Genomic DNA, 20,750 nt, shown 5'->3' with positions numbered 1-20,750 from the left:
GAAAGACTCTCAGGGTCAAAAGAAACTGAGTCTCCTGCCCAGCCCCGGTTCAGCGCCCTCCAGTGTCTCACTGGCTGCTCCCGGGCACTCCCCCCGGCTTAGCTGGCGGTTTCCTTTCCATGCCCTGCAGCACGGTGGGGCGGGAGGGGCCAAACCTCCCTGGGAACGGGCTGGGTTGGACCAGCCTTTGCACAGGCCAGGAGAGGGACCCCCAAATAACCCGGTAGCAAGGGGACTCCCTGGAGAAGACCCAGCTTGAAGAAAGGGGCAGAGTGGAACGTGGGCCTCTCCCATCTGCAGCCCCGGGGCCGTAATGAAGAGTGAAGTGTTTATGTCCCACAGACCCACTCCAGCTGGAGAAAGCCCCAGGGCAGAACAGCCTAGTGGGCTAAGCTCTAGTCCCACTGCCAGCGGAGGCCCTTCACTGCTGGGCTAGGGCACCCTCCCTTCTCCCCTCCCTGGACCCTGCTCCTTGTGGAGACGCTCTGCAGGCTCTGGCTCCCTCCCTGCGTGGGATGGTGCCACGTGATTGGGTTTTGATGGGAGCAGGCAGATCTTCGGTGGGCGTGTGCCCCAAATTCAGTGCAAAGTGGGCCAGGCGAGGTGTCTGATGCTTCGCTGATTCTGTCTGTGCTGCTCGTGCATGTCTGGGTTTGGTGTGTAATGTTATGCCCGTGTGTAACAGCGTCGTCGGGGTTCCCCCCATCCTGCACCCCCGTAGCAGCCAGAACAGTCTCCGCCAGCCAGCAGAATAGAGAGGGGTTTATTGATTTTCCAGAATACAGCCCAGCATGGACGTGAGTGGCAATAGGAGGGGGGCTAGGACGCCCCAGACCCCTTAAGGCGGGTGCCTGAGGCCCTAGTCTCCAACCCCCTCCCTAGGCTGTCTCCATCATGTGTCCATCCCCAGACACCTCTTCCTCCCTCCACGGACTTCCTTTGTTCCAACCTCCTTCCCTCCCCCTAGTCAGAACAGGTCAGGGCAGTGTCTGGCCCCCCTGCTGGGCCTTGCCCACAGCCCAAGCCTAGGGACCAGCCAGATGCCCCACTATATCACACCACGGGACCGATGTTTTCTGTCCGGCAGACAGCGGCAGGTGTCGGCCACCTTCCACGAGGGGCTGCTGCTCAGTGCTGCATGGACAATGGCTCTCAAGCGACACCCAGGAGCACCCAACGGCTCCTCCCCTGAAAAGGACACACCTGGATACTCCATGGCTCCTTGCCCAAGAAGGACACAGACTGGTTTGGTGGTCACGTGATCAGCCCCATTTTGGGAGGCACCAGCGCCCAGAAGAACAATGGGTTTCCCTCCACACGGGAGGGAAGGATGCCCCCGTCTTGTCTTCACTCCTGCTCCGCTCCAGAAGCACCTTTGCAAGGGCCGGGGGGAGGAAGAAGTGCCGACCCGTCCTGACATGGGATGTTCTCCAGAGACTCTTGTTACATCTCTGCTAAGAGCCTGCATCAGGAATGTGCTTTCTTTAACAATCCCACTCTCAACCTTTTCTTTCTTTTTTACTAATAAGCCTTTAGGAGGTAGATTCTAAAGGATTAGCCTCTCTCTCTCTCTCTCTCTCTCATATATCACAATCAATAAGATTTCGTGGGGAAAAGAAACCTGGCTGGGACTGATTCATAGAACCGTAGAGTCGGGCGAAACCTCAGGAGACCGACTGTGGGCTCACCACAGCAGTCCTGCGGTGGGGAATCGAAGCCCGAAGCTCTGGGCTACATGTAGGCAGCTCAATCAGATTCAGGGTGGGAGAGGAAGACAGGCAGCTCCTGGTGGCCGAGGCCGGTGTGTGAGGAGACAGTGAGTCTCCGTCACAGCTAGCATTGATCCATCCCGTTGTGGCAGCTTCCGCCGAGCACAGTTCAGAGGTGGAAATGCCCCGGGGGGTCCCACACTGATGGGGAGGGGCACCGCCTGCCGGCCAGCACCCACTTCATGGAGTCTATCTCCAGAGTGCTCAGTCCAACCCCTTTCATCAGCACAGAAACCGCCTCGGTAGGACTCACCGACTTTCAGTGGCGCTTGGCTCATTTGGGTGCTTTTGAAAATGTTCCCCGGAGCCAGACAAGGCCAGTCAAAGCGATGTGGTAAGATGAGGGCCAGACACATAAGCCCTCCTAGCACAGGCCTGGTGTGAGGCCTAGGCGCACCGTCAGGCCTTTGCTCATATAAAGCTGTGAGCAAGAGGCAGGCCCTGCTCCCAGAATCTGGCATGAGCAGGGTTAATGGTAAAACTCTAACTGGCGCTAGGCACAGGCTGGAAACACGTTCCAGAGGGGTGGTAACAGCATCCTCACGAACATCTCGGTGCCAACATCCCCCCCCGGGTAACAGGAACAGGAGAGGGTCTGACCTGACAGCATGCTAGACACTGGCCAAGCCCCGTACGAGGTTAGGGGAGGTATCTCGGGAACATCAGAGGTGGCCCCCTGGTACGTCAGGAGTGATGGGTGACTTGTTTGTCCCCGTGTATAAAATGTCCCCCAAGGGAGTTGTCTTCGTCCAGCCTTGGGGGCAGCGGCGAGTCCCGTGGCCACTGGGGTAGCTCTCGATTGCGTCTTAGCTCTGCCTCACACAAGCCTGGGCTGGATTTCCAACTCCTTAAGCTTCGAGCTCGTCGGGTTTCCCGCTCGACTCGCTCCCAGCTTCTCATGTGCCTGCGCAAGGCTGCAAATGTTGTCTCACTAATCTCCGGGGGGCCTTAGCCCTGGGGACCTGACAGATCTCTCTCTAGCCAAGGACTCTGTTTCCACGGGAACTTAAAATAACCCCTACACCACTCCTGAAAGCAGCTGCCATATACAGCAGTGGCTCCACGTGCTGCCCCCTCTTCTACCCCACAGCCTCTACTGGCCACCGCTCTCCATTATTGATTAATGGAGCCACAGAAGCAGTGTCCACAGGCAAGGCCAGCATGCGGAAACTCCCTGCTCTGACTTCTGCAGGGACTTGCCAGCCACTTCCAGGAGCAGCAATTCCCACAGGGATAATTACGCCAGACATGACATGACAGGTTGGGCGTTTTAGAACTCGCCACTCAAAGAATTCGATTTAAGCATGAGAGAGAAATGAAAGTTGTGAAATGAACAAACCAAAAATAACCCACTTGGCAAGCAGGAAGAGTAGTAACAACCCCCCCTGGGTCAGGAGATGAGGGAAGGACAGTGTGTGTTTGTGAGAGTGAGAGAGACACACACACAGATCTGCATTGCCAAGTTCCCTCCATCCCTTCCCTTTCTCCGTATGGAGATTGTGTACAGAAGTGGGGGGGGAGGGACACCCTGACATCAGCACACACACGCACCCTTCTACCTCCCATACCCTGCACAGCAAGCAGGAGGCTTCCAAGGGGCAGCTGCAAGGCAGAGGGCAGGAGCAGCATGACAGTGGGTGGAGGGGCAACTGAAGTGCCAGCACTTGCGAGCTTCCTGGCCAAACCAGTCAGGATCCCCTGCCAGAGACTCCAAGATCGACCCGATCCCGATCTACTGGTTGGTGACCACTGCGCTAGGTGGACTCCAAAGGGCCCCACACCGAGGGCCAGCAGAGGATCGGGAATATCCCGCGCCAGTCAGTCACACTGTAGCACTTCCCAGACTCACTCTCATCTGATTAGCTGAAGGAGCCTCAAAAACATCTCCTGCACCCTGTCGCACTATGGCTCCATCTGCCTGTTTTATGGATGGGGAAACTGAGGCACAGAGTGTTTGAGCCACTCATTCACGAGCCTGCCCAGCTGCTGCAGGGAAGGAAAGACAGGACTCCCCGTGCCAGCCCTGTGTTCTAACCACTACTCCACCCTGTCTCACCCGCTTTCAATTCGTTTCTCTTTGGGGTTACCCTGGCATGCCAGCTCCCTAGCTCAGTTCACCCCTAAAGTCTCAGTGGCAGAGGATGGGGGAGGGGATATAAAAGGAGGGAGGGAGGCAGTTGGCAGTCTGTACACACTGATAAAGAAACCCCCTTGTATAGACAATGCCTCTGTTCCCCTGCAGTGACTCGAATCCAGCCACGCACGTCTGGAGCCAGTGCAAGAGAGGGCAGGACGCGGAGCGATGGTCTCAAGCTGCAGTGGGGGAGGTCTAGGTTGGCTATTAGGAAAAGCTATTTCCCTATTTCCCTATTTCCCTTGCCCCCCCCACCCCATCACCCTCTGAGGGCTGGATCTCAAAGCGCTCCACCCCACAACCAGAGCCCGATTTTCAGAAGGGCTCGGTTCCTGTGTGAGGTAGGTACATGGGGTGATCACAAAGACCTCTGCTGCTCAGAACCCCACAGCTCCACTGAGAACAAGGGCTCACCCCACCCCTCATTGAAAATAACGGGGGCTGCCCGGGGCTGGCTACCACACTGGAAATCAAGAAGCCAAAACTGGAAGCTGGTTAGGGTTGCCAGATACTTCCACAAAAAATACCGAACATGGCAGGGAAAAATTGGTTGTGCAAAAAAAAAAAAAAAAAAAAAAAAACCCAGCGTGGCCCCTTTAAGAAATGCTTTTGAGGCTTTTTGGCCCTAACAGGGTGCTGGCAGCCATCCGACATCCTGTCACCCAGCTCTGGGCCAGACAGCTCCCCTGCGGAACCCAGTAAGCATCTGGGATTTTCGCCTCCTGGCCGGGAAAAAATCAGAAAATACCAGACATTTTAGGACATTTTAGGTGTCCGGTATTTTCTGAATTTTTTTACCGGACAGGAGGCGAAAATACGGAACTGTCCGGGTCAATACTGGACATCTGGCAGCCCTACTCTCCTCTGACCTGGCGGGTCCCAGGAAGGGATGAACGGGGCGTTCTCAGCTGCTAGCTTGGCCCCAGCACTGGCTCTGCGTGTTTCCTTTTGCTGAGCTAAGCCTGACACTGGGGCAAAGAGGGAAAGCCACATTCCACTGTGGATCCATAGCTCAGATGTTCAGCAATCAACTCTGGGTGGAGGCTACTCCCCAGCCCCACCCCTTCTATGCCAGGCTCCGCCCATGGCCACATAGCAAAATTCATTACATGGCCCCCCGGCAAAAATTATTGCCCTCCCCTGACCGAAAGTGAGGCTTGGAGGCTGGAATTTTCCAGACAACCCAGAGGAGTTTGGCCCACAGATCAGGATTCCCTGTAAGTGGAGCACACGGGCAGCCAGGAGAGATTCAAATACCACCCAGGTGATTAGCAGAGCACCCACAACCAGCAGCATGTATGTGTTTTTACTGGTGGTGCACATCCACACATGCCTCGGTGCACAGAACAAAATTTATTCCACACTCAGGAGGGAAAAATGAGAAGGAACATTGCTGCAGGACCCACTGGCTGTCAGTGACATTTGAAACCAAACTCTCTTAAGTTGTTTTGAAAGCCCCCAAAAGGATTTAGGGGGATTGGCCCTAACCCCTGCCCTAGGCCCCTAAATAAGCAAGTGTCATGCGCCCAGCAGTGCCTCCTCCTGGGAGGCTGTTTTCACTTGCTCCTGTCTTTCAGTACAGAGGTGAGCACAGACTGCAGCTCCCAGCATGCACTGCTCCATCTGGTGCCAAGTGGAATGGGATTTCTAAAGCAGAATTGACATCTGCAGGATGTCACGCAAGGATCTCAAAGCACTTTGCAGAGGGGGCTGCACTGACCCGTTCATGCCCTTGGCAGTATTATGATATAGCTGGGGAAACCAAGGCACAGAACGAAGGGCAGTGACTAGCTCAGCATCAGCCAGTGTGTCCTGGGTGTAGACTCCAGCCAGATTCGCTGACCTCTGGTCCTAGACTGGACCCCCAGTGTGTGTGTTCTCTGCTCCCACCAGAACCCTTCATCTAGACTTTCTAGACCAGGGGTTCCCAAACTTTTTACTTTAGTTGGAAGCCGTTTTTTTTCAGTACTGTTTTTGCAGCCCCAAAATATAAATGCATATAAAAAAAAGAATGAAAAATGAATCAATGTTCAGTGTTTCACCCGGCTGCATCCTCCGCCCAGCCCGGGCCATGGCTTGGGGGACCCGGTGCTGCACAGGCGCTCTGGGAGCCTGGAACATCCGACTGCATCCTCCGCCCAGCCCGGGCCATGGCTTGGGGGACCTGGCGCCGCACTGGCACTCCGGGAGGCGGGAGCAGGAGCAGATTGGGGGTAGGTATCTGGATAGGAGGGAGAGTGCAAAGAGGGGACTTGGTAGGAGTTGGACCTCCCTGGTCTGGCACCTCTGGACCTGACTGGTCCCAGATGAGGGATGTCTTGGACCAGGGGAGGTCATTTCAGGGCTCCTGGTTACCCCGTCCCCACAAGGCTTCTTTGCACCTCCATCCCCTTCAACCCAACTGAGCTGCCCACCCCCGCTGGTTCCCCGCACCTTCCCCAAAACCATCCCCCACAATCCAAGGGAATGCAGCACCAGTTCCCATGCGGGAGCCACGTCCACAGCAGCCAGCAAAGGTTCCAGGTGTGGTGGAGTGTCAGTGCCGTGCTGGTTGTGTGCGTGGGCGGTGGGCTGTGGAGGGCCCCACTGGCGCATCTGTAAGAGGGGCCTCGGGACAGCGGCCAAACCGGTTCTACGGGTTAAGGGAAGAGAGGGGACAAAGGAACTGCGTGTTGGGGGAGGGGCGGTCTGGGGCTGGAACCATGAAGGGGACAGACTGAGGTTCCTGGGGCTGAGGGCGAGGGGTGATTGACCCCTAACCTCCTGGCCCCGACTCCTGTCATCACACCACGTCTCCTCGCTAGTCTACTGCTGGCGGAATCTGTCCTTGCTGCTCCGGGGGTGCAGGATCGGGGTCCCCGACTGCGTCGTCACCCGAGGTAACGGGACCGGGACTCCCCGCAGACCCGAAGGGAGTGAGCGTTCCAAAGAGCCTTTACGCCTTCAGCCACTGTCCTGTAGAGCGTCTGCTTGCTGGAGTGAGCCCTGGGCAGTGACCTCCCCAGCCCCCGCTGCGAGTCCCAGCTGGTTTCCAGAGCCCCGTCTGCATCCCGGCCCGGAGCTCCGCCTCTGGGCCTGACCCCTTGCCCGCTCGGGGCCCAACTCTGAACGTCGTCCCTCTCAGGATCCGGGCCTTTGCCGTCACCGCCCACCACCCACACGTCTTGTGCGCGCCTCGCTCTCAGCTCCCAGAATGCCCTGTGCCCAGTCCCTGACAGCCTGCCTGGATCTCAAGCGCATCTTCCATCCAGGGTGTTTCTAGCCCCGTGCCTGTGTCTGTGCAGAGCTGGCTGGTGCCCAGGCCATGCCGGACTAGCTCCGTGGGACAAGGGCCTTGTACACCAACACCCAGCACAGGAAGGAGGTGTGGCAGTGCGTCGGGGATCCCCCAGTCCTGCACGATGAGACTCCGCCAGCCAGTAGAACAGGGAGGGTTCATTGCTGCTCCAGGATACAGCGCAGCACAGACGTGATGTGGACATAAGGAGCCTTGGGGCAGGGTGCCTCGGTCCCTCAGCTCCCAGCACTCTAAGTCTGTCCTCTTCACGGTTTTCCAGCCCAAAACTGCCCAGCTCCCAGGCCCTGCCCCCCAGCCAGGTGCCGTCTCCGCCTCCCTCCCTTTGTCTCTCCCCTACCTGCTCAGGCTGGGACTGGATGTCTGGGTGAGTCAGTGGGAATGACACATCACAGCGTGGGGGCAGGCCGGGTTACGGAGCAGACAGCCCCCCCCCCTACGTCACAGGGGGCTGCCCGCAGGGCCTGCAGCGCCCTTCAGAGCAGGCAGGCTGGGGCGGGGGAGGCAGCTTAGCTCTGAACTGCCCCAGTTCCCCGCTCATTGCACTGACCCCCGAATGACACAGGGACCGGCACCCGGAGGCTGTGCAGGGCCATGGTGGGTGCCTCTGGCTACACTGGGAATTTCCAGGCCCCCCCATCCCCAGCAGCCCCTCCCAGCCCCCTGCTCCGTTGCTTTTTATTTCGCCTTCCCAGCCTGAGCGGAGTCCCCTCCCCTCCCCGCCCCGGGAGCACCGCTCGCTTGGGATTCGCCCCGTGTTGCCGCCGGCGACACACTTTTCATTCATCTCCTTCTGCGCCTCATTCATGCTGGGAGAGCGTCGGGGACTCAGCCCCGGGGGCACGAGAGGAAGGAAATGGACCCGTTTCAGAGAGCCGGGGGCACGCATGTTTCCACCCCTGCCCCCCTTTGATTCCGACCCCTGCCCCGGGCCGGGATCTCCTGGCGGGGGCTTGGCGCCCGCTCCCACACCTGCAAATCTCGCAAGCGGCGTGGGGAGCAGCAGGCGCAGCTGGGCGGGGTCCCCTGGCCCTAGCTGTGTGACAGCCCCTGCTCCAGCCCCCCTTCTGGACAAGCAGGCATCTCGCCAGCCAGCTGCACTTCCCCTTGGTCCCGAAGACACCCCGCTCCCCATGGAAGGCTGGCTGGGACACCCACCATGCACAGCCCCTGCCAAACCCAGTAGCTGGCCGCTGGGGAAGGCCGTGCAGCTCAGCTCTTACTGCTGCATGAGCAAGTGCAGAGATCTGGGGTCTTTCCCGTGCCCCCCAGCCGAGAGCCAGCAATGCAGGGAGAGGAGGGGTTGGGTCCCCCAGCACATGCTGAACCACTTGGGCTGCAGACCCAGGCCCCCTTACTGCCCTACGGCTAGGGCAGGGCAGCACTGTGCTTTGGTCTGGCTCGTGCCCCCCTCCCCCCTCCCAGCCTCTGGCACCCGTGGGCTCCGGCTGGGAAGCAGAGGGGAAGAGGTGTCCGGTCCCAGGAGATTCGCTGCCCTGGCTCTGGGGCCCAATTGTGGCTGGAAGCAGAAATTGCAGCAATGGGGTAAAACTGGAAAAGAATTGAATTCACCAGGCACCGCCCCTGCCTGGGCCCAGCCCCACTGCAGTCAGCAGGGCTCTTCCCATCCGCTGCAGCGGGGGCTCGGGCCAGCCCCAGGCCCTGTGTGCTCCAGCCTGGAGTCGCAAAGGTCCCGGCAGAAGGGGGTGGTCGGGGGATCCCTGGCAGACTCCCGCCCTGCAGTGTTACTGCCTCCCCCAGCAACCTGCCATCCCCCATGTCCCCCAGCCTGGCCTTGCACCGCGCCGGCGCCTCCCAGGCAAGGATCGCAAAGCGCAGGGCCCAGGTGAACGAGGCTGGAGCCTGGCTCCCTTTCACCAGCAAAGTGCCCCACCTCTGCCTGTCCCAGGCCCCGGGATCCCCTCGCTCACCGACTGCAGGCGGGAGCTGCCATGGGCTCCGCTGGGCCCCCGGGGAATGGCCCATGGAGTCGTCTTAGCATGGGGCTGTCTGGCCCTGCTCCCTTGTTAGCCACTGGGGGTGCTGAGTCACCCCTCCCCCAATGGGGTCAGAGCATCGTACACTTTGGCACCCCCCCACACAGAGCTCTGTGCTCCCTGTGCTGCTGATCTGTGCTCTCTGGGTCCCTAGGGCCAGCTGGGATGCCCTGCTGTGTATCTCTGTGCCACTGGGCCCGCCCCAGTGCCGCAGGTCCCTGGCAGCCAGCAGGGCTGGGAGGAGTTCGCTCCATAACCGGCGCTCGCCTGGCACTGCCCTCGCCAGCTCAGGCTGCGTCTAAACCCGGCGAGAGGGATCTCACCAGCCAGTCTCTGTCCCCCCGACAGGCAGCGTTAATTCCTGCCAGGCCTTTGAAGCCTTCCAGCCACACAGACGAGGCCAGCTAAAGAGTGGGAGGATGCATGTCTTCTAAGGAAGGTATTCGTGCCCGTGTGCATGAGTGCATACGTGAACACGTGTGTCTGTGCGTGCATGCATGTGGATGTCAGTAGAGGCCATCTCAGAGAAGCCAGACACACTGAAAGCAACAAGCTGCAGGCCCCAAGCTGTCACTGCCTGGAGAGAGCGGAGGAAATGGAGACGGGGCCAGATCCTAAATAGGAAACCAAGAGAGCCCCAGGAAGGTTCCTGCGATGCACCCAATGGAGTACATCATCAGGGGCTGTGGCGTGGCTGTGGCGTGTTCTCTGCAGCGTCTGCAATTGGCCACTGAGAGAGGAACCCCTGGCTGCAGCCCGGCCCTTGTTCTCCGGCAGCGGCTGGGTTTAAGGAGAGGGGTTAATGAGGCGCAGACGAGCCAGGTCTCGCTACAGCTGCATCTCTTGGAATGGCTCCTGTTTCAGGCCTGGCTTCACAGGGGCAAGGCGTGGTCGAAGGCTCCCTTTGCAGCAGGTTTCCACAGCCTCACTCCTGCCAGGGTTTCTAACCCTTGGGAGATCTAACCCAGCGGGCCTGGGGCAGCTGTCCACGTCCGCCCCGCTCGGGCCTGTAGCAGCCCACCAAAGAACATGGCTTCCCCTAGCCTGTTGCCTGTCCACACTGCCCTCTGCGCAAGAGGGCTTACGCTTGTTAGAAAAGAGCGTAGCTCTTGTGCAAGAAGCCCTGCCTTCCGACGCCGGACTGTAAATCTTCTTGCGCAAGAGTGGGCGGGCCGTGCGGACGCTCTGCAGGTTCTTGTGCAAGAACCTGCGGCTGCGTCTACACTGGCAGGATTTTGCGCAAATACTTTTAAGGGAAGAGTTTTTCTGTTAAAAGTATTTGCGCAAGAGAGCGTCTACACTGGCATGTGCCTTTGCGCAAGAGCATCTGTGCCAGTGTAGATATTCTCTTGCGCAAGACATTGATGTTACCTGCCTACACTGGCCTCTTGCGCAAGAAGACTTATCCCTGAGCAGGAGCGTCAGAATATTTGCACAAGAAGCCCTGATTTTGTACATTACAACGTACAAATGTAGACAATGTAGACACAGCCTGCCAGTGTAGACATAGCCTGAGGGTTTGTGAAGTGGTGCGGCCCCTCCCAGATGGGGGAGAGTTACACACAAGCCAGAGGGGGCTTGTGCAACCCTGGCCAATCAGGGCGGGGAGCAGTCAGCCAATCAGGACCAGGTTGGGCCCTATAAAAGGCTGCAAGGCTCTCACTCAAATTGTTGAGCAGGAAGGACCTTGCTGCCTGGGAAACTACACAGGGTACCTGAGCCAGAGCAGGGCTGGGGAGTTCTGGCCTGACCCAGCTCACAGGCTGCAGGGCCTGAGGGGTACTAGGGGGCTACGTCTACATTAGCATGTGCCTGTGAGCAAGAGCATCCGTGCCAGCGTGGACGCTCTCTTGCGCAAGAAAGCGCTGATGGCCATTGTAGCCATCGGGCTTTCTTATGCAAGAAATTCATGGTGCCTGTCTACACTGGCCTCTTGGGCAAGAACAGTTGTGCAAGAGGGCTTATCCCTGAGCGGGCGCATCATAGTTCTTGCGCAAGAAGCCCTGATTTCACACATTAGAACGTCAGTGTTCTTGCGCAAGACCTCGTGGCCAGTGGAGACAGGCAGCATGTTTTTGCGCAAAACTGGCAGCTTTGGCACAAGATCGCGCCAATGTAGACACAGCCGGGATGTATGGAGGCAGCAGGAGAAGGCAGCAGCTGAGCGGCCATCTCACACTGCAGTTTGCTCCCGTGACAGTGGCTAGACAACATGAAGTCATTCTGCCGCTCTACTCTGCACTAGTTAGGCCTCAGCTGGAGTACTGTGTCCAGTTCTGGGCGCCACATTTCAAGAAAGATGTGGAGAAATTGGAAAGGGTCCAGAGAAGAGCGACAAGAATGATTAAAGGTCTAGAGAACATGACCTATGAAGCCAGGCTTCATGAACTGGGCTTGTTTAGTTTGGAAAAAAGAAGATTAAGGGGGGACATGATAGCGGTTTCCAAATATCTAAAAGGGTGTCACAAGGAGGAAGGAGAAAATTTGTTCCTCTTGGTTTCTGAGGACAGGACAAGGAGTAATGGGCTTAAAGTGCAGCAGGGGAGGTTTAGATTGGACATTAGGAAAAAATTCCTAACTGTCAGGGTGGTCAAATATTGGAATAAATTGCCAAGGCAGGTGGTGGAATCTCCCCCTCTGGAGATATTTAAGAACAGGTTAGATAGACATCTGTCAGGGATGGTGTAGACGGAGCTTGGTCCTGCCTTGAGGGCGGGGGGCTGGACTCGATGACCTCTCGAGGTCCCTTCCAGTCCTATGATTCTATGAACAACTGGCCATGGGTCACTGAGGCAAGGCAGGTAGGGGGTTGTGGTTCCCTGGGAGGGGAGGACCCTAGAGTGCAGGGGCATGGCTGTGGAGAAGCACCATGGGCCAGAAGGGACACCAGGCCTAGAGTAGTGCAGAGGGGAGACAACTGGTGCTGCACCCTCACTTAGCAGGGGGTGCTTCAGGGCTGGAAGAGCTAATTCCCGAGGAGACCAGCAGGAGGCGCCGCACCCCTGAGTCAGCCCCATTACAACTGGTTTCTGCTTCAAACTGAGCAAGTCATTATAGACGCAGGTTGTGGCGTGTGTGTGTGTGTGTGTGTGTGTGTGTGTGTGTGTGTGTGAGCAGCTGCTTCCTCCACTGGGGTCACTCAAGGGCCATGAGTTATGCATCAGCTGAGGAATTTGCTCTCCAGATTTGTCCTATTGATACTGGGAGCCATTAGCTGGTTCAATACTGCTGGCCAGCCCTGGGCCCCAGGGCACAGAGCAAACACTGCCAGATATGAATGGGGAGAGTTTGGGGCAGGCGTAACTATGACACAAGGTTGAGGCAGACTTAGCGTCCTCCCAAGAGCCCGCCACAGAACCAGAGATGCTGAGAGGCGGCTGGATTTAGAACCTCCCTTTGCCTTTCCTGCAGGTCCCTGTGGCCATGACTTACCACGAATCTCTGCCCTGCCTGCTTGGCTAGGGGTTAATTTTGTCTGGCAAAGGGCTGGCCCAAGGAGCCTTTTACCCTCCTGGGGAGAAGAGCCTCTCCAACCATCCCAGCCCTGCCACCACGCTCCATCAGGCTGAACCCACTGGGAGACATTTTAAGCGTCTCAAAGGAGGGTTTTGAGCAAACATCTTGCAGCGTCCTAATATTACAGACACCTCAGGAAGGCGCTTAACAGCCAGGAACCACCAACGCCCCAGCTCCTATTTATAGGCCGGCTGGAAGTCAGAATCCACAAAGAAATGACTCCGCGTCGTGCTCGTGCTAAATATATTCCCAGGAGTTGTCACTGTGTCAGGCTCTCCGCTCTCAGCAGCTCCCTGTCCTGCATTGTGGCCCATACGACGGGCCCCGCTGGCGAGTGGGCAGGTCAGATTGCAGGCTCGGTGCTTCGGGGAGCAGCTAGGCATTGGGTGGTATAGGTGGGTGGGGAAGGCTCCATTTTCTAAGTGACTCACCCAGGAAAGGGCGGCTCGGAGGGTGGAAGTCATTCGTATGCCCACGCAGGCTGCGTGCTCATCAACCAAGCCCCATGGGGCGGCTCTGAGTGGCACATGGGCCAGCCTCGCCCGGGGGGAGGAAAGGAAACTGAATCAGGCCAATGGGTATGAAATAAGGGTTCCCGGCTGTTCAGATACCTGGGGCCAGATGTTCAGTGGGTGCAAACCAACATCGCTGCACTGACTATTCCAATTTGCATCAGCCGTGGATCTCTGGCCCTTGGTTTAACATGCAGAGGAATGGAACGGAGTATCTTCCAAATCGGCGTGCCTGGCAGACACAATTCCATGCCAATAAATGCCAAGTAATTCCCTTTGGAAAACACAATCCCCGCTGGACATACCAAATGATGGGGTCTAAATTAGCTGTCGTCACTCAAGAAGGAGATCTCGGTGTCATTGTGAATGAACAGCCACAGCCCAGTGTCCTGTCTGCTGACAGTGGCCAATACCAAGTGCCCCAAAGGGAGTGAACAGAACAGGAAATCATCAAGTGATCCCTCCCTGTCACCCATTTCCAGCCACTGACAAACAGGGTTAAAGACACCATTCCTACCCATCCTGGCTAATAAGTATTGACAGACCTAACTTCCATGAATTTATCTAGTTCTTTTTTGAACCCTGTTAAAATCCTGGTCATCACAACATCCTCTAGCAAGGAGTTCCACAGGTTGACTTTGCGTTGCATGAAGATGTACCAGTGGTCAAAGAACCAAACAGACCATTAGGAATCAGTAGACAAGTGGTGGATAGTAAAACCAGAAAATATCATAGGGCCACTCTATAAATCCATGGTGTGCTCCCACCTGGAATACTGCCTGCAGTTCTGGTCACGCCATCTCAGCAAAGAAAGATTAGAATTGCAAAAAGTACAGAGAAGAACAAAACTGATGAGGGGAATGAACAGCTTCCAAAGGAGGAAAGATGAAAAAGACTGGAACCATTCAGCCTGGGAAAGAGGCGAGTGAGGGGGGATATGAGAGAGGTCTATAAAACCCTGGAGAAGTGTTATTTACCCCCGCACATTAACACAGGAATCGGGGGCACCCGATGGATTTCATAGGCAGCAGGTGTAAAATCAACATAAGGCAGATTTTCTTCACGCAACGCACGGTCAGCTGGGGAACTCCTTGCCTGGGGATGTTGAGGAGGCCAAAAGTGTACCTGGGTTCCGAAAAGAATGCGATCAGTTCCTGGAGGATGGGTCCATCCATGGCTATTTGCTAAGAGGGTCAGGGGTGCAGCCCATGCTCTGGGTGTCTCTGAAGCTCTGACAGCAGGAAGCTGGGATCATAGAATCCTAGAGCTGGAAGAGACCTCAGGAGGCATCGAGTCCAGCCCCCTGCCCAAGACAGGACCAGTCCCAACTCAATCACCCAGGATCACATGACCCTGTTCTGTTCATTCCCTCTCAAGTAGCTGGTGCTGGCCACCTTTGGCAAAGGGTTTCCTGGGCTAGCTGGTGGTTCAGAAGGGCCTTTCTCACATTCTCCCGACTAGATCACTGGTCGCACTGGCTGGGTTCTTGGTGTCTCCTGCAGCCACAGAAGTCACGTTGCAGCGCTGGCTATTAGAGGCAGTCTCTAACTGCTCGGGGACACGCTGTGCTGTACTTTGTCCTGGGACCCACGATGGTGAACGGAACATAGAAACCCCACAGAGGACTGGGGCAATCTTAGTGGGACTCCTAGTCAGGCTGCGAGGAGAAGGCTGAACTCCGAGAGGGGAGGCGTGGGCGAGAGCCAACTGAATGTCACGTTACTGGATTTTGAGGAGAGCAGCCATATCACTGCTGCACCCATGGGGGGGGGGGTGTTTGCCCCAAAAGTGGGTACAAAGGGGGCCATGTGGGGTGTCAAACAAAAGCTTACTTTATACTGATTCTATATATGCTATTTGTGTAATTGTATAATGTCTGTGTGTGAAGTTATAAGCATGTATTCTGTGTGGATACTGAATATTTCTCTGTTTGTGGCTGAGAATAGATGAAGAATGCTCAACCTATGGACATGCTAATGAGCAAGTTTCCAGGGAACAATGGATCTCTGGAGGCCAAAGACACACCTGGCCACTGGCCATGTGACTCTAGCCAGCTTAGAAGAAACCAGGAAGGAGGTATAAATATGCCGTGTGGCCAACTCCATGTTGGTCTCCAGATCTGCTCATGACCCCAGTTGCTGCCTTGCAGGGATTCATGAGCCAGGAAGAACTGTGGACCCATCCTGGCATAGGATGTGCACCAAGGACTTTTAAGCCAGCAGCTATAACATCTCTGCTGAAAGCCTGCATCGAGAACTGGGAGATTCGATGCATGTAATGGATGATACTTTAACAACCTTACTCTCATGCTTTTCTTTCTTGTAGTGATAAACCTTTAGATGGTAGATTCTAAAGGATTGGCTCAGCGTGGTTTGTGGGTAAGATCCAGAGTGTATATTGACCTGGGATCTGTGGCTGGTTTCTTGGAACCGGACAGAACTTGTTCGGGGAAGGTGAGATTGGGTTCTAAGACCCCTCACCTGTGTATGAGGCCTGGGACCATCTGGGGCACGGATATTGCTGGGGTGTCAGAGGGGTTTGGCTTGTGAGGCTTCAGGCAGGCAGCTGAAGCGCTCTGTGGCACTGGTATGTGGCCTGTTTGGGAAAGTCTCCAGTCTGGGGGCTGTAAGGAGCCCCGGAATTTGAGCAATTCGCCCTGAGCGGACGCCCTCAGTGGTGCCCAGACCTGGCCCGGTCTGTCACAATCCACCATGGAAGCAAAATCAGATTCTCAAACTAGGTGGCCGAGAGGGCGATGACCTACCACAGCTGCAGCGAGCACCTCTGGCACCACCCAAAGGTCCGCTGGCCGTTGAAACGCCAACAATGTAACCCAGCGGAGAAGCCGGCCTTGCTACTTTTCTGCCCGGAAGCCTGCCCAGATAAAACTGTGAGCTGAGCCCTGCTGAGCCCGTTGGTAATTAAGCTCGTGCATTCAGACGAACTAAACTGTTCCGCCCTGGAGCCACGGTGCCTGGAAAGGACTCTGACATAAATGATCTTTTAAGACGATTTGGCTGCCCCTCGAAAGCTGGGCCTGGTAAAGAAAGCTGTTCAGAGCTGTCAGTGCCAGGCAGAAAAGCAGGCGGGGGTGTGGCTCTTGCACTGTTATTTAAATCCTCCAGCCCAAGGCACAAAAATAAATGTGCCACTCGAGCGCCTGCCCTACTTTTCCTGAGCATCCTCCAGTGAAATGAAAATGCCAGTGGCGGTGACGAGCATTTTAGCAAAGGCTGGACTTGGTTTCTGAATCATCCTTTAACATGCATGCAGGGGGAAGCCACGCGGGAAGAAAAGGGCCAGGCAGGGAGAAAGCCGGGCAAACAGGGCAGCCAGGTGCAACGGGCAGCCATCCGTGCTGGCCCCCCTTGCGGGGATGGGGACAAGTGGGTCCCCCTCTCAACCCGGGTCACTGAGCCCAGGTGGCAAGTGGAGTCTCAGGACAGCCAGTGTAGAAGAAGGAAGGGGAACGAGGGTCAAAGGTTGAAATTCAGGGGCGGGAGGGGACAGAGCAGAAAGCCCCAGACAGCACTGGTCAGTGCTCCCAGGCATCTAAGGAGTCCTGCTTGGAGGCACAACCAGAGGAGAGGCTGGAGATAGGCACTGCTGTCAGAGGGCAGCCCCCTCCTCTCGGCTGCTGTGGCCAGGCCAGGAGATAGAGGAGCCCCTGGCCTGGCTTAGCTGGGGGGTGAGGCCTTGGGGGAAGAGGTGGGCAGGGACTCACGGCCCCCCCACTTTTAGGAAGAATGCCTCACCCTGATTAGTAATAGACAGGTAGCCGTGTTAGTCTGATCTTCCAAAAACAAAAGGAAGTGCTACATAGTTTTTCCTTTTGTTTTCACCCTGCTTAGAGCACACCCCATCCGTGGCCCCCCAAAGCCCGAGATGGAGGCCCCGAGAGCAGCTTCTGAGTGTGTCCCTGCTCAATGGGCCCCCCGCCCAGGGCATGTGGCAGGTCCGTGTCTGCCCACAGCTTCTTGTGCGGCTCCTGGGCTTCCAACCAGGCCGGGGATGGGGCCTCGGGGCTGCAGGGACACAGTCGGGCCATGGTAAGAGCTGCCCAGGCAGCTGTGGGAAGATGCAGACCCTCTATCTGCCATGAATGGGGGCAGGGAGAGGGGACACGGGCCGGGAGCTGCTCTTGCGCCCTTACCCTGGGCAGGTGGAGGGTCCACAGCTCCCCACCACTGCCTGGGCTCCTCAGGATGGGCTTTAGGCCTGGCTGGGGGGGTGGGACCTCAGGGGCCAAAGAGCCACAGCCAGGGTATGCTAAGAGCCACCCCAGTAGCTGGGGGGTGCGGAGCTGTGGATGCTCCAGCAGCCCTGGGCAGGGAGCTGGACCAAGTCCCAGGGGGCTTCCCTTGAGCCCCATGCTCCAGCTTCTGACCTGGCCGGGGGCAGGGCCTTGGAGGCTAGAAGAGGAGGAAGGAGACCAGGGCTGTGGTGAAAAGTGGCTGGCCAGGCTCACCCGCTTTCAAAAATTGTAGGGCCAGCCCTTTGCCTTTCCCCCCCACCCCCCGTCCTTCCCCAACACTAATCCAGGAGGTACGGGGCAAAATGCAGCTAGAACCTGAATGAGGGAGGCTGGAGGAGCCAGAAGGGGGGCTGTGGCTTGCCCATGAGCCGTGTTAGATACACACCCATGCTCAGCTGCCTACCAATATTCACAGCAGCACCTAGCCCGAGGGGGGCATCTCTGCCCTACAGGGAAGGCCAAAAATCGAAGGCTGCAGCATCAGCAAACCACAGACTGCCATCTCGCCGTAGTGAATTCATTCATAAACTGTTACCCAGCCCAGCCTGTCGCTGGAGCTCACTGCACAACCGGCTCAGCGAGCGGCCGTGATTTATAGGAGAAGTCTTTAATAATCACGATCAAACCCTTTCCTGGCACGCCCCACCCCCTCCTCAATCCACAGTGCACCACAGGGCGGCGAAAGGCGATTCCCCCAATAATTTATGCCAGGCTCCGTATTAATTTGCACGCCTGTATTTTATCCGCGAGGCTCGGGGGACTGATCAATGGAACACGCGAATAGAGTGATGTAATTGGATCAGGCGGGCTGGTCCTGCCTCTTTCCAGCTGGCGTGATGGGCGAAAGGGGGTGCTTTATTCCTCAGCACTTCTGCGGGTTCCTCCACAGGCCAACACCCAGCTTTTAATTAAAAGCCAATTGCCTCCCGAAAGGTCTGCTGGGACGAGCCCTGGTAAGTGGTTGTCATCTGTGTCATCTGCCCACCGCCCTATGCAATTTGGTTCAGCGCCCCTGCCAAATATGCAAAGACTGTCTGAAAATGCCGGATGGGTGTTCTCGACAGGGCTGGGTTTTGTGAATGGAGCTGGTGTGGAGAAGGCTCACACGCGGCAGAGTGCTCCAGGTTTCTGAGGGGCTCCATGCCATGGGATATTCAGCTGGGAAGCCAGCACATTGGGGGATCCCTGCTCCCCCCAAACAGCCTGGCTTTGCCAATAAAACTCTGTCTAAATCCTGGGGGTTGTTCCACCAAGTGCTTTCAAAGCAGGATTAGCATATGCAAGGCATAGTGCTGCCAGACAGCCACCTCCCACCCCGTCTGATTTTCCAAATCAGAAAAGGCTCCTAAATCCCACGCTCCACATCCTTAAAAGTTCAGCCCCAGCCAGCGGCTTATTCTCGCTGCCCTTATGACGACATTGCTAATTTTTTGGGAATGGATCCGAACAAGACTACTGACACGTTTAACATTAAATGGATGCACCGGGAAAAAACCCCACAATCACGCCGCCCCTGGGATTGGCTGTAAAATGCCAAGTATAAACTGAGCGATCTTTCCAAATGCCACCTCTCACTTTGCCAACTTCCAAATGAATAAAAGGGCTCGAGAGAGATGGGTTTGGAATGAACAGCGGGTCAAAAGAGAGAGACAAATCCCAGTGAATTCAAGAAAAGGTGCAAATCGTGCCTCACGATGGAAATAGCATGCGACGCCCCCCAAAGTGACAATCAGTTCTGATACAAATGAGCCGTGTAAATGCTGTGCAAAGGCGTAACCCACATTGCAGAGAAAGCGGCTCCAGGATTAACTCCCCATTTCGCCACCTTCTTTAAATCCCAGTCGCCTAAGGAGCAATAAATACCAACCCAGTCCGCCCGCAACCATCGCCTGCAAGCAAACCCCGCCGATCTGTCACGATGGGGGGGGGGGATATCCGTGGGTTTTGCCCCGATTTCCAAGGGCTTCCTCCATTATTACAAAGGCCCCCCGAAGCAGGCACATGCCACCCACAAATGAGCCGTGTGCTGAAGCCGGCAAAGGAGGAAATTGTCTTCAGCGGGCCGGAGAGATCCTTCAGTAAGTAGCCTCGTTTTACCCCCCTCCCCGCCCGACACATTCCCCGGTAGCGTCTGTGTCTCGTGCCCTATTTCTGCCCCCCCCCCCCCCCACACACACACACAGGTCCACTCCCAGCTGTGAGCAGCGACCGCACCTGTCCCCCAGCGCCGCCCGCACAGACGGGTCGCTCCGACTCGCTGCCTTACCTCCGACGCAGAGCAAAGACATGGTCCGCGCTCGTCTCGGCCGCCGCGGTGGCTTCAGGGGACGTGGGCCTGGGCTGCCAGCGGGCTGCCTGCTCGGGGAAGGGCGGGTGCGCGCTAGCACCGCGCATGCTGCTCCAAGCGCCTCACTCCGCTCGCCAGCAGCCAGCCATCTTGCTTCAGCACCCGGCCTGTGGACAGCGCCTGACGTCAAGCTGATGAAGGGCGGGAGGCGGGGGCACCGGGGCACCTGATGAGCCGGGGGGGGGGTCTACTCTTAAAGGCCCCCGCCCGGCAAGGCAGGATGCCCGTCCCACTGTGCGCCTGGCCCCCACCCCGCAGCCGGCCGGCTTCAGCCCAGCCTGCCTCTGAAGCGCCTGTGCCCCAGGCTAGGGCGCTTTCCAGGGCTGCCGGGGGGCGGGGGGGGGGGGGCGCTTTCCAGGGCTGCCGGGGGGCGGGGGGGGGGGCGCTTTCCAGGGCTGCCGGGGGCGCGGGGGGGGGCGCTTTCCAGGGCTGCCGGGGGGAGGCGCTTTCCAGGGCTGCCGGGGGCGGGGGGGGGGCGCTTTCCAGGGCTGCCGGGGGGCGGGGGGGGGCGCTTTCCAGGGCTGCCGGGGGGAGGGCGCTTTCCAGGGCTGCCGGGGGGGGGGCGCTTTCCAGGGCTGCCGGGGGCGCGGGGGGGGGGCGCTTTCCAGGGCTGCCGGGGGGGGGGGGCGCTTTCCAGGGCTGCCGGGGGCGCGGGGGGGGGGCGCTTTCCAGGGCTGCCTGGGGGGGGCGCTTTTCAGGGCTGCCGGGGGCGAGGGGGGGCGCTTTCCAGGGCTGCCGGGGGGGCGCTTTCCAGGGCTGGGGGGCTGGCGCTCGCTCCCATCAGAGCTGATGTAAACCCGCCTGGGTCTGGTGAGCGCCGCCCCGCCCTTAGCCTCAGGCCCCTGCGTAGGGGAGGGGGGGTTGCTTTTTTTTGTAACTGTGCACGGCAAGGGTGTGACTGCACCCCCATGGTCCTCCACGTAAG

The 20,750-nt window shown here is 57.6% G+C and overlaps 1 protein-coding gene across 1 annotated transcript in view; it reads right to left on the bottom strand.

The window, feature by feature from the left end:
* UNC13A (unc-13 homolog A) overlaps positions 1–19,948 on the bottom strand; it is a 109,208-nt gene extending 89,260 nt beyond the window's left edge. Inside the window, exon 1 of the mRNA XM_075903263.2 lies at positions 19,745–19,948. Within this exon, the coding sequence (XP_075759378.1) occupies positions 19,745–19,766 (22 nt within the window). The 5' untranslated portion in view covers positions 19,767–19,948. The remainder of the gene's footprint in view (positions 1–19,744) is intronic.
* Positions 19,949–20,750: the final 802 nt, after the last annotated feature.

This window comes from Pelodiscus sinensis, chromosome 32, assembly GCF_052426305.1.
Source record: "Pelodiscus sinensis isolate ZL-2025 chromosome 32, ASM5242630v1, whole genome shotgun sequence".
In the NCBI taxonomy this organism is placed as follows: Eukaryota; Metazoa; Chordata; order Testudines; family Trionychidae; genus Pelodiscus; species Pelodiscus sinensis.
The sequence above is the reverse complement of the archived record's forward strand: the minus strand, read 5'-3'. Positions and strand labels throughout refer to the sequence as shown.